Below are 13195 nucleotides of genomic sequence, written 5' to 3' on the forward strand. Positions count from 1 at the left end.
ACTATTGAATGGGTCTTTTCTGCTAAGTGCTGCGTTTAGACGTCTGAATGAATGGAATTAGTCATGTCGTAACTTTAATTGATTTAGATGAGAGCTGGACGGCAAACCACTTACTTCATATATAAAATAAAAGGCATGAGGGGACATGCCTCCTCGATCTCCTTCCCCCGCAAAACGGACACTATTATGAGAGGGTTGTCCTAAATTTCCAGACAAGCAACGTGTAATTCAGTCACAATAAATGAAATAGAAGATGTGATTTCAAATTAAATTACTCAAATATTACATAACGAGCGAATGAAGGTAATTTAGATATTAAAATCCAGCGCACTATCAAAATCGCAACTATAAAATCAACTGGAAGAATTCCAAATTGGAAAAAGTACGTTCCAAGCAAAAGCTAAAAGAAAATGTATTTTATCGATAAAAATTGTTACATGTATATATAATTTTATCCCAATAGATTTATTAGCTTTAGCTTGATTTAAGAAAAATTAAACACGTGTTTTTTTTATCCATATATTCTTCGAAGTTGTTTTCTACCTCACCTTATACATGCATGAATCAAACTGAATGTTTGAATACCAAAAAGTCCCCTAAATTGAACGTCATAATTTTTTTTCATACAATAGTCAACTACACATGTACATTGTATGTACAAATAAAGATTAAAGAAGTTTATCTCCGATTTCCAATTTGTATAAATAATTCAAATTTATAATGATATAATGATCATAGCCCTGTCTTTTCTGCATTAAATGGCTTATTTTTAAGTAGTTTATTGAACACTATCTTAGACAATCATAATAATTTCATCAAGGATACATCTAGCACAGACTTATAATAAGTTACATAATGTTTTACCTTAAGCTTCAACAAATCATTCTTCCGTTATAATTTTACAAGTTTTGTGTCTGTTTTCTGTACCAAAAAAAATTTAAAATGATTTTTCTTATAAACTCCCACAATTCATGGTTAGAACAAACTTAATTCTGTTTTGTATAAAAAGAATTTTGTAAAAGTTTTTATATCAACTGCTTTAAGATTCTCAATACAGTAAAAGACAGTTATAGCAAACACGGTTATAATGAACTGATGCTTACAGCGAAGTGATTTTCATTCCCTGTGCCTATGTTATATGTTGTGAACTTGATGGATAATAAGGAATTACGATTATAACGAAGCAAGATCGCCCGTCCTTGGCACTTCGTTATAAACATGTTTTACTGTTGTCCATGGTTTTGGAGATATGCTTATGAAAAGACAGACAGACCAAGTGTGATAACAAAACTTTACTGAAGCTCTAAGTTCAAATGAGCAAGAGAAAACACGAATACCAATATTCTTTTCATCTGCAGTGGTTTTAATATCATGTAAAACGTACAAAAGAACGAATGGATACAAAAATATGATATCATATATTTAAAAGTACATGTTTGCAGTCTTCTCTAGAACATTCAAATGATTAATAATAATACAATGTAATTAATAAAAAATACTGACACCTGTCAATGTCACGTTATTAAATGATATAAATATAGCAATGACATTATGAAACAAACTTTCATTTATCTTAATGGTCAACAATCAAAAAACTTTAAAACTATAAATAAACATTCCAATGAAAACAAAAATTTGAAAACACATGATTTATTAAGAAAACAAAGTCACATAAATGAACATTTGGCACTATTAAAATTGCTAAACATTTGAACCAAAGTCTCACAGGTATATAGCATTATCTGATGCGTTTCCTTCACAATTCAATGAATGACATATATGACTAGATTCTACATTTAAACTGCTTTTGAAAATAAAAATACAACAAAACACACATGCATAGATATACATGTACATACATATCCACAGTCTGTCATTTGAAAAATTCCAATAGGATTTCTGTTGTGGACAATTAACTGAAACTTATTAATAATACTGAAAACACCAATTTAAATTTTTTCATATTCCTGTTTTTAAATTTTTTTGGTTAAAAGTTATTTCACCCTGTCCTTCCAAATTTATACATTAATGCAAAAACAACCAGCAAAAAAAAACCTTTAAGTCCTATTTTCTCTTTACAACACAGCATTTCCAAAATAAAAATTGATGTTACCCTTACATGTACTTACTGGTAAATATCAGAATCAATTAGCATGTCTTACGCACCCTAAAAAACATACAATCTTCAAACATCATAAGAAAGTCGTAAAAGAACAAGAATACTTCATAACGTATGAATGACTAATCAAACCTGCATGTATACAATGAAAGCTTTTGATCCCAAGTCTTGGAATATGAGTATAATAAAATGATCACAGTCAAGGACAACAGATTCCAGTTTGACCAGTTAGAGAGTCCGACACATCTCTGTGTTAGTGCTTCTTCACTTTCCTTCTCTGCGTAATCCATAGAAATGCCGAGACCACTACTGTGCTTACACATATTCCTACCACAAATGTCGCTGTCGGAAAATGATCCTGTAATTCCAAATGAAAAGATTGAGTGAGTTTTTGCGAAGATCTACACAATGCATTTGTTTATGTCATGTATTGAGTTCATAACACATGTACATTAAGGATATTATAGATACTACATGTATATATATTAAGATCAGAGGGAAAAACAGTTTTTTATAATCTGTAGATTGATCCATACATTAGGGTCAACAACAAATACATCTTTGACACAATGCATTAAAGAGAGATAAATCATGAAATATCGCAAAGCATAATTTTAGAAACCATAACGACTCAGGACTGACCTTCCTTAAACATTTGTAACCATGGTAACCTGGACTACACAAACACTCGGTGACCCTGGGTCCTACATCGGAACAGTAGCTATTGGAGTTAGGGCAAGTTACTGAAAAAAAAAAAGTTTTCAATATAATTCTTAGGCCATGTATAATCATCAATATTAAGGTGGCTCACTGCATCTTGAAAGTTTTTCTAATCAGCAGAAAATTACCTAATTAGATGATAGAGAGCATGATGGATAAGATGTATACAAGTCAAATGAGTGAAAAAAATTGTAATTTTAGATTAAAAAAAAAACTTATTTCAAAAATTATAAGTTCAGCAAATCTATAAAAAAGGCCCAAGCGGATTCAAACTAATCATCTACGGTTCAAAAGCACGGTACTTTAACCACTAAGCTACGACGGTATACAACCAACTGGTTGATACGAACAATTTATAAAAGTTCAAGAGGCATAACTCTGTCAAAAATCATTGGACCTAAGCCAAATTCAAACTCAACCTGTATATTCATAAGACACATCCATGTAGCAAATTTGAGTTGAATGTGTGAATGTGTGTTGAGATAAAGATAAGAAAAAGAATGACGACGGATTGACAGAGGGACGGAAGGACAGAATGACAGAATGTCGGAATGGCTGAACGGGTACGTAACACTTTATGCTCCGGCCATTAAATGGAGGGGGCATTAAAAAAATGTTTATAATTTGTAGCAGGTAAGATTACATTACTATAAAATCTTGATCAACCTAAACCTTACAGAACTTAAGTCCGGATTTCAGGGTACATCCCTATTTTTAGAAGAAATTAAAAGTACAATCTACATATTACATGTTTAAATGAATGTGTATCATAACTTTATTATTTGTCTAACTTGAATTTTACATTTTAATATGTGTAAACAAAGAGCAATGAATGCCCTGGTTATAAAGAAATTTACCATTGAAAACTTTGCAGGTGCTCTGTTCCTCTACGCATTCTACCATGTCTGAGTGATTTATTTCTTTGTCCCACAAAATATGTCCACCAGGACAAGACAAATTGGGAGGCAGAGTTCTGAAAATCAAATATTGTTTCAATTAAATGTAATTCTCCCCCCTCCCCCTGAAGTTAGGAAGCACAATGGTTGTAGATAAGACTTGAAGTTTAATTGTGTTGTATCATTTGATGGTTTCCATGTATAGAAATAAAACTCCAGCCAATGGAATAAAACAAAAACATTTGATAAAAAAAATGACATTCTATGCAAAATATGAACCAAACACCTTTCTTTTCCATTGAATCAGTCTTCTTGACTAAAATATCTGCCTGCTGCATTACATTTTTAAGTTTTTAGCTGGAGAACCAAGAATCTATATTTACTTTTATTCTAGAATATCTTAAAATCTATATTTTCATTTGATTCAATTTACGAGGTATACAAGGTTTCAAAAACTTACAGGTTCTTCAGCTCGTTAACTCCAGTAAAATCATCAACATCAATGTCACTAATGTTGTTTTTGTGTAGGTATCTACAAAAATAATTGTACCCAAATCATTTACATTGTACATATATACAGATACACCATATATCCAGGGTTTTTCGTGAAAATTGGAAAATTATGTAGCATTTTTAATTTGCGCCAGTCATTTTTTGTGATATTACCATAAATTTCTTATAGATAATATAATATACGATATGATTTCCGCGTATTCTATATTTTGAAATTTGAAAGAGATTGCAATAAAATACTGGATATACGGTATCTATCATATTCAGACTGAGACTTAGAAATCTTGAAGCGATATTCTACTGAGTAAAACTTTTGTTTGAATGCATTAATGTTTTAATTTAAACTAAGAAATGTCTGTGTCATGAGGGTCTTTACCTGGGTCACTTCAAAATAAATATTTAAACAACTTCATATGCCACTGTATTTTTTAACAATTTTTATAGCTTGATCGTGTATTGTACCAGTAATAAATGTGCAAATACTTCTCTTTTAACCCTTTCATTGTAACTGCTGCGCTGCTCCTTTGCTGGACAAATTCTTACAGTTTGGCAAAGTTTTAGATAGTAGCTAATTAATCAAATTAAATTAAACTATCGCATCATATTTCACTGAGTTATGTTAACTTACCCTGCAAAAGAGCAGTGTCGCAGTTTCCTTGAATTGTACAAGATTTTTTGTAGGTAGAAATCATAATTACAAAGCATCACTGATATTTACAAGTCAATCATCAAAATACTGACCAATCAAGTCATCAGAGATCGACCTTTCATGCAAAATGACCTTTTATGCACAAAATTTAGCAGATTGAACTTTGATTGTAGTTTAAATATATATGTATCATGTTGTTCATTGCTGATGCATTAAGACTTTACATAATATATGAGAATATCAATTATTATTATTTCATATGATCATGCAAGTAAATACGGGGTGCCAAGGAGATAGCTAAGTAGACTTTGGATTGTGTCTTGAAAGGATGTATAAAAGCTTACCTCTATTTTAATCTATATTATACCGGTACATCATTAATAAAACTTACAAGAAAACAAGATGCCCCATGGAGTGAAAAAGTCTTGATGTGTTCGTCAAATGGCAGCCAATCAAATCAATACTGTAAAAAATTAAAACAAATTGAAGATTGAATAAACATTCTATTGCTGCAAATATCATTAAAAATGTTCTTGTATACTCTGTCCCAAGATATCCTCAATTCACATTTTGCCTAATTATACAATATTTATAAATAACTCAGGGCTCAAACAATGTTCATTCAAAAGTATGAAAAATTTCCAAGATTTCTCAGTTAAAATGCCCTTTTAGCTTATCAGTTTTCAATACATGGCTAAAAAATGTTATGTCTATGGGGATTTTGCATTGCAGCAAACTCGGATGATAACGTTAAAAAATTGTGCGAGGAATTCCGAGTGACCTCCAAATGAAGAAAATATGTAAACATTCCCTATTATAAATCTCCGTAAGAAATTTGTTTTCGTTCCTGAGAATTTTTTCAAGTGAAAAATGATGTGTCATGAAGATATCTGGGAAATTTTCCCTTTCATCTATTTCAATTGCACTAGCTTCTTTCAAATTTATCTACATTTTTTATTAAAAATTGTCTAATGTGCTGCATAAATATCTTGGGACAGACTATTGATGTGTTACTGTTTAAAATCACTTTATAACAATATGTTATCTTAACAATAATACTACAATCAACATGATCAAGTTATTAATACATGTAAATATCAAAATGGGCCAAGTATTCAAAAAGAGAACTATCTGACCAGGTCTAATTACCAATGTTAACATCCTGGTACTTAAATAAAATCTGACATGCAAATTAATGATATAATTCACACATAACTCCTTGTTACATAACCTGAACATACCCCGTAATTGTAGATGGAGAAAGTGTTTCCTTCTCTTTAACACAACAGCGACCACTGACTGATGAGTTCAAGTGAGAACAATCCAGGATGGAGGGACTTTCACATGATTTCATTTCACACAATGTTGATATCTTCATGAAAGAACAAGAACATATCAAGTCAAACATAACTCATCTTTGTTAGCCAAGGGTTTTTGGTCCATTCCACTTCCCATTATGGAAAGTTAAGTGGACCAAAAACCCATGGCTTAGTAGCATTTAATTTAACTGTTTCATTGATACAAAATGATGATCCACACTAGCTTTTTTCATATTCTACAATCTTCTGCTTTATATCATATGTGCTTGATACAGGAATTCATATAAATTGACGAAATATTTATAAGGTTACTGGTACATGTACTTGTCTGAAATAAATAAAGAGAATAAACAGAAAATTAAATTGAATTTATAAATCACACACAATTTCAGCATTTATAATATAATAACGTAATATGACTTCACATTTTAAATCAAACAAATTCCGCAAGAACTAAAATAAACATGTCAGGATCGTTTTAATAATAAAAAAAAAACAACGACAGGTTTATAGGTTTTAACTAGAATTAAAAGTGAGAGTCCAACTTCTGTGGTTTATTTATATCATAACAAAATTAAATCTTACCGTCGACTTAGCACCAACTGTCATTATGGCAAACAACAATAAAAAGAATACGCATATGATCCGCATCATGTATCTAAGAAATATTCAATACGTCTGAAAAAATTTTCCACTCTCACTCCTAGTTCGAATTTCTTCTATTGCTTCTTTGGGTAATAGGTGCAAGACAACTTGACCATAAACACATTCGTTTTATGGCTGACCCCAAACTCAAAATAAATAAGGCAGCTATGAACGTTTACATATCATTTTTATTTAATTTTAATGTTAATTTTTTAAACTTCAGAATGTTTACTCCATACCTCAAAAGTGTTTTTTTATGGGGAGGAGTAAACTTTACAGAGACTTGTAACTTCGTCAATAAAATGATAATCCAGTTTTAACTCCAGGTTATGGTTAGCCATACATTTACAGATAAAACATAGTAAGAGAGAATTTATCTGCACGGTAGAATATTTATCCCCCCCCCCCATCCCCAAAAAACCACCAAAAAAGTCACAAATTATATATTCCCTTTCAGCAGTGCAGTGTTGACTGGAATTTTATTGCTCACAACATTAACTTAATCATATTTGATTTAGAAGATGCCTGAGTACTGCAAAATTTAAAAGATATGATATGTAAATTCGCTAGAGTGCATCACATACTGGTAATGCTTTAAGCAAACAAATATGCCCACCTGTACTGGTGTCTAAAAGATATATATTTAAATGTTGTAAGGAAAAAGTACAAGATATCTTTTGGTATACTTAAAGAAAATTTATTAAATTGAAAATACAAGTAGTAACAATCATTCAACAACATGAAATGAAAATGGCAAAGACCACAGACAATTCCTTGACCACAAAAGACAGCAATACATGTATACCCTGTTAATATTGACAATTTTGTTTTGTTACTGCTTCACTGATGAAGACAGTAAGTATTTGCCAAAATGCTAAATGCACCATGTACCGGTAGATAATATATACACTGTAATTATATTAAAAAAAAACAAACAAACAAACAAAAATAAGACTATTGTAAATGCAATATGAGCTGTCATTTTAAAAATATTATTTTGTTGCAAAAACCTTCTAAAAATATGATAATTATGCATGTAACTTACCTTCATAATAAATTAATTAAGACTCAAATAAATTACATGTATTAGATTTTATCACAAGAAAGATTTCTCAAATAAGTAATGTATAGAGTTAACCATTTTTTGTACTGGAGGACAATAATGTACGCAATTTACCAGTAGCTTCAATTAAGGCCTCTAAATAGCTTTCCTCACAAAAATATTATTAACAGAAGTATATTAATCATAATATTTTTTGTCTTAAAAAAAAGTAGGTAATAATATAATAAAAATTTCCAACATAAAAATCACAGCTCAATTTGCTTTAATTAAACTTATAAGTACATGTACATGAACAGGTAACTCAAAAATGATTGAAAAAGACGGAAAAAAGAAGGAAAAAATATATATCACACATACATACAAATTGCACAGCTTTGCGAGTCTTTGTACATCCATTTGAATGAAACACAACTCAAACTAACATTCACAAGAAAATGTACAGTAAATACAAAATTTATGGATAACAAATATATTATGAACATACTCACTGGTTATTAATTGTACTTTACCGATACAGGACAATTCCTAATAAAAATCTTTCTTTATCACAGTCAAAAATCAATTACTCCTTTCACTCTTTACAGATTCATATTAATTAAGCTGCTGAGTTCCTCTTTGGACATGGATCAGACAACTGGTCTATCTTCTTTTTGTCCCTCCAAATCCTGAGGCAGTGCGAGTGCCAGTGCTAGCCATGCCGCCCCCAAACCCTGACCCGGACCCCGAGCTGAACCATCCTGGAGAGGTCCTCCCTGTATTCCAGCCCCACCCAGTGTTGTACGGCCTAGTATATCCTGGGGTGTAGTAATCATTTCTGTTGTTTCCAAGCATGTATCCCAGAATTCCACCAGTAAAGGCTCCTGACCAGAATCCCCCACCGGTGCCACCTGCAACACCACCTGGATAAGCGGTGCCTGAGGAGTATGCAGATCCACAGCCTAAGAATAAGTTTTTTTATGAGTACATAATTGTGATTGCATAAGACGCTATAAAATAGCATGTTAAAATCAGTTTGTTTTCATTCAAAAAGTAATAAAGTAATAACATTGAGTATAAGAAATCTACTCTCTGAGAAGGTTTCTGACTTTTTCAATTTTTTAAAATTAAATTTTTACCTGGTTGGGTGTATTCATCTCTGAATCCAGGGGGAGGGGGTTGGTACCCACTCCCCGTGGGTCTGGATCCATTGTTTGCAGCATAGCCTGTCTGGGCCGAGATGCATGTCTTGTAGATCACATAGATAATCAACGCCACAAATCCCAAAGTAAACAAGTCACTGAAAATGGACCCTATCTTTTGTCTGGCTCTAAAAAAAATTACAGGTACCACATATTTCAATAAAACCCTTCATCTGAAATTAATTGCTTATTTGCAACAATCACAAAATTAATGTATGTGTATTTAAGTAATTCTTTTGTATAATTATCACATTGAAGTTACAAGTATGTTTGCACATTAATATTTAGACAATGGCACTTACCCATAGGTTTGATGACTGCTGTATGGAGAGCTGTAAGTCTGGCCACCGTAATAGTCATGTCCTCCACTTTTCTGCTGTTGGTATCCTTCCTTTGTCAAATCTATTGTGTACTCCAACTAAAAATGCACAACAAAAGTTTTAAGCAAATATCAATAGCCTCTTAAAACCATAGGTATTTATATATTTGTAAAGAAAAACTTGACAAGGTAAAATCTCTCTTTTGAAATTCATTGATCATAAAACAAAAATTTTAACTAGAGTACTTAATGTTATAAACCATCATTCAATTTTTGTACAAAATAATGTTTCTTATAAGAATTTAAAACCAAACAACTTCAATCAGGAGTATTATCAATAAAAAACAAACAACTAAACAAAGTCAATCTATGTTTCGTACCCCACAGGAGCCTCTCAGAACGTACGGATCGTCAGGGTATCCGTACCCTTCACAGGTCACTTCTACTGTACCAAAGCGGTAAGCATTGTCCATGTCAGTCTTACACTCCCACTGTGAAATACAAGCAAACAGCAATACTTTAAATAGCTGAGTGAGAAATACATCTAATCTAACAATCATATTTCATAAATACATGTTATGTATGACACAATACAGCATATTTTTAAGAGGAATAAAAATGTTAAAGTGCAGTGAAGCTGTCTTGTCAGAATTTAATTAAATGTGAAAAACAGAAAGGATTGCACCCTGTCTTATTTCTCTTGTGGGCTGAAGGTTTAAGAACAAGACAACATTCATTCATAAGATGAAGAAACCTTAAACTTTACACAATTTATGTATTAACCAATGTAAAATGTATTTACCTGTACATCATAGCCATCAGACCCTCTGTTGTAGCACTGGACAACTTGAGGCTTAAAGGCATTGCATCCAGCAGTTCCCCCAATACATTTCAACTGCCAAAAAAGAAAGTGTAGTTAGTTGGTTTTCAATTTCTTATAAAAGACCTAACACTTCAACATTAGGATATTATACAAGTCTTAAATTTTTATTTCTGCATGCAAATTATGCTTATTGATTTAATAACTTAAATGTCTTGCATATAACTAAGAATCTAAGGGGATAGGTTACTTGCATAATTGCTTATGCTCGAATAGATACATGTAGAATAAATCAACATTTTGATCTAAAATATCGAATAATTGTATATACATGTAATGAGAGAGAGAGAGAAAGAGAGAGAGAGAAAGAGAGAGAGAATTGAATCGCAGGAGTTTCATTTTCACATTCATATGAAATACCTGTGGAACAGCTGATGATCGCCTAGCATTGGTCATCATTCCATTTTTTAGAGTAAGAGTTTGAATGTCTCTTAAAAGAATTTTGTCACTGTTGCTCCCAAATGCTGCTGTTGGATGAAAAATGAGTATTTTCTGAATAATAACCACATAACCCAAACAAGTTTCACTTTGAACTAACATCGTGTATACATATGATATGATAATGTATTGATTAACAACATAATAGTCTGAATTTAAACATATTGATACTTAAGAACTATACTTACCAAATGCTACTGTAACGAGTAAATGGACACAGAATAAACATAACGTCATGTTCCTCATTTTGAAGTCCAATATCATGTCAACCTAGACAGAAGAATGTTATCAAACGATGAAATTTAAATGTTATTTATGTCTCTGGTATTGGTGAACAACAACGTATAAAATATTGAATTTCTCACAATAAGCTTTAAGCATATGACAAGTCTGTTTATTTTTAATCAACGAAATGATGAAACTTACGCAGTTTGTTTCTCCAAAATCTAAAATCTACGTATACTTCCGGTTACGAAGTACGATAACTCGTTCTTGTTTGTGTCGAGATCGTTCTCGGTCATTCGACAAGTTAAGGTAGCTCGCGGGTTTACCTGCTTGTGAGATAACCTACCTTGAAAATTTGTCCACGTGATCCATAGGTTTTATAGTTTTATTTCTAAAATTTATTTAAGATTCGTCTGCGCGGTAATAATGTTATCGTGTTTCAAATACAGTGTCATTAATAAAATTCAGCAACGCTATTTCAATGAAATATATAGTAAAATGCACATTTTAACCGAGAAACGCATTACAAAATTATGCTCCAAACTTTTAAACGATTCAGACGAAATTAATCATACTCAACACAAAAACAGAGGAGATAATTATGAATCAATTCATAAAAAAATATCAGTATGTGTTCTCGGCCAATTTTTGGCAAAAAAAATTTAAAGATTTAAAAGATTTCTCAAAACCTTATATTTTCACTACGACGTTAGCCTGACATCATCATTTCCTTACTGCTTAGAACACCAAATTTGAAATGCATTCTTTGACAAGACTAGCTGTTTAACCCATTTTAGAACATGTAAATGCTTATAAGACATTATCGTGAATGTTATCAAATGCAATTAAATGTAAGGCTGTAAAGATACAGAAAATTGCTATTTTTGTTTTTATGAAACTGAGTCAATCAATGCAAAAATAAAATGCCAGGCAACTACTGACATTTTAAGTAAGTAATTGAATAAAACAGTTATCTCAAGCTAAAAGAAATTTAAGAATTTAATCGGTAGTACATATTACGGAAGTTATAATTGTAAAAAAAAAAAAGCGAAGTTAATGCATACATTCTATTTAAAACACATGACTTTTAATGGTAGAGTTCTAACGCACACTCATTCTTTTTTTTTTTAGAACAAAATGTGACAATGTAACATCTTTAAATTTTCAGCACTTGATATTATAAATCTTTGTATAACGCATATACGCATGAACGCAGATCTATGTTAAGTTATTGGTACAGACTTGAGAATCAAAGTCAATCATTTCCACTTTTGTATAATGCTTATTGTGAATCAAAACAGTTGTTTCAACAAAATACTCCCTCCTGGTATGGCTCAATTCATTTTTTAACTAACAGCATTGATGGCACAAACAATTTACAGTCAGTAACAAAACAAAAATTCAAAAGAGCACTTAGAGACTCTCTATTTAAATATTTTATTAAAGAATGGAATTCTAAATTCACTATACACGCTGACAAAAAACTAAGTTGCTACAGCACTTTTAAGCAAAATTTTGGCCAAGAGAACTACCTAAGATTACTTAAAAATTTTGAGCAGAGGAGAAGTTTAACTCGTTTTCGCATTTCCGCTCATAGACTTAATATTGAAAGAGGACGATATCAAGACATTCCACGACAAGAAAGATACTGTAATAGATGTAATGTCAAATCAGTGGATGATGAAAAACATTTTTTATTCTCATGTGATCATAATAAGGCATTAAGAGATACTCTGTACAAATTAGCTAATGACTCTTGTAAAAATTTTCAATATATGGACAATAACCAAAAATTTTACTGGCTTATGACAACTGAAGATCTACAAGTACTTGTACAACTCAGTGAAATGATTCTTAAAGATGGAATATAATGGTTATAGTTATATTATGCAGTGTATTTACTTTGGTTGGGGGGGGGGGGGGGTTATGTTATGTATAAGCATACTGGCTTGAACACTTTGAGTACAAGTAGACCAGTCTAATCGACTGTGCAGGCACCGTCCCTTGGTACTCTCTGTTTTCAGGCCACTTTGTTTCTGTATAGCTGTTGTATTCACTGATGTGTAAATCCCATACATATATTTCATTGTATTAATGAAACATTTTGCATATTGTTGCCTGGACATTGTGAGCAGTATTTCATTCATTATTTGTTATAATCATGATATTATTATTATTTTTTTTTTTTTTTTAATGTATATGCCCCCTGAGGGCCCTTGATTGGTGAATAA

At 31.5% G+C, this 13195-nt stretch overlaps 2 protein-coding genes across 4 annotated transcripts; both read right to left on the reverse strand.

Moving 5' to 3' along the window:
• Window positions 1-1877: 1877 nt before the first annotated feature.
• Window positions 1878-6963, reverse strand: LOC105344802 (all-trans retinoic acid-induced differentiation factor). Its single transcript, XM_011452686.4, has 7 exons — window positions 6802-6963; window positions 6139-6269; window positions 5289-5360; window positions 4196-4267; window positions 3697-3812; window positions 2762-2862; window positions 1878-2477 (listed from the first exon to the last, which is right to left on the reverse strand). The coding sequence occupies exons 1-7, from the start codon at window positions 6868-6870 to the stop codon at window positions 2373-2375; spliced, it is 666 nt and encodes a 221-aa protein (XP_011450988.3). The 5' UTR covers window positions 6871-6963; the 3' UTR covers window positions 1878-2372.
• A 939-nt stretch (window positions 6964-7902) lies between these two features.
• Window positions 7903-11272, reverse strand: LOC105344803 (store-operated calcium entry-associated regulatory factor). 3 transcript variants are annotated; one of them, XM_011452690.4, is made up of 8 exons: window positions 11166-11272; window positions 10928-11009; window positions 10662-10765; window positions 10224-10316; window positions 9802-9912; window positions 9405-9520; window positions 9040-9230; window positions 7903-8862 (listed from the first exon to the last, which is right to left on the reverse strand). In XM_011452690.4, the coding sequence occupies exons 2-8, from the start codon at window positions 11001-11003 to the stop codon at window positions 8564-8566; spliced, it is 990 nt and encodes a 329-aa protein (XP_011450992.3). In that variant the 5' UTR covers window positions 11004-11009; window positions 11166-11272; the 3' UTR covers window positions 7903-8563. The 3 variants fall into 3 exon arrangements, with proteins under 3 accessions (XP_011450992.3, XP_011450989.3, XP_011450991.3); XM_011452687.4 differs by having other exon boundaries at window positions 10662-10768; window positions 11166-11270; XM_011452689.4 differs by having other exon boundaries at window positions 10662-10768; window positions 11105-11196.
• Window positions 11273-13195: the final 1923 nt, after the last annotated feature.

This window comes from Magallana gigas, chromosome 7, assembly GCF_963853765.1.
Source record: "Magallana gigas chromosome 7, xbMagGiga1.1, whole genome shotgun sequence".
In the NCBI taxonomy this organism is placed as follows: domain Eukaryota; kingdom Metazoa; phylum Mollusca; class Bivalvia; order Ostreida; family Ostreidae; genus Magallana; species Magallana gigas.

Excerpts from the sequence above, each read along its gene's own strand:
- LOC105344802 (XM_011452686.4), bottom strand. The coding sequence starts at position 6,870 with ATGATGCGGATCATATGCGTATTCTTTTTATTGTTGTTTGCCATAATG. Across the intron at positions 6,270-6,801 it reads CAGTTGGTGCTAAGTCGACG|ATATCAACATTGTGTGAAAT; the intron begins GTAAGATTTAAT and ends TCTTTCATGAAG. Across the intron at positions 3,813-4,195 it reads GTTAACGAGCTGAAGAACCT|AACTCTGCCTCCCAATTTGT; the intron begins GTAAGTTTTTGA and ends TTTGATTTTCAG.
- LOC105344803 (XM_011452687.4), bottom strand. The coding sequence starts at position 11,003 with ATGATATTGGACTTCAAAATGAGGAACATGACGTTATGTTTATTCTGT. Across the intron at positions 9,521-9,801 it reads TTCTGAGAGGCTCCTGTGGG|TTGGAGTACACAATAGATTT; the intron begins GTACGAAACATA and ends GTGCATTTTTAG. Across the intron at positions 8,863-9,039 it reads AGATGAATACACCCAACCAG|GCTGTGGATCTGCATACTCC; the intron begins GTAAAAATTTAA and ends ACTTATTCTTAG.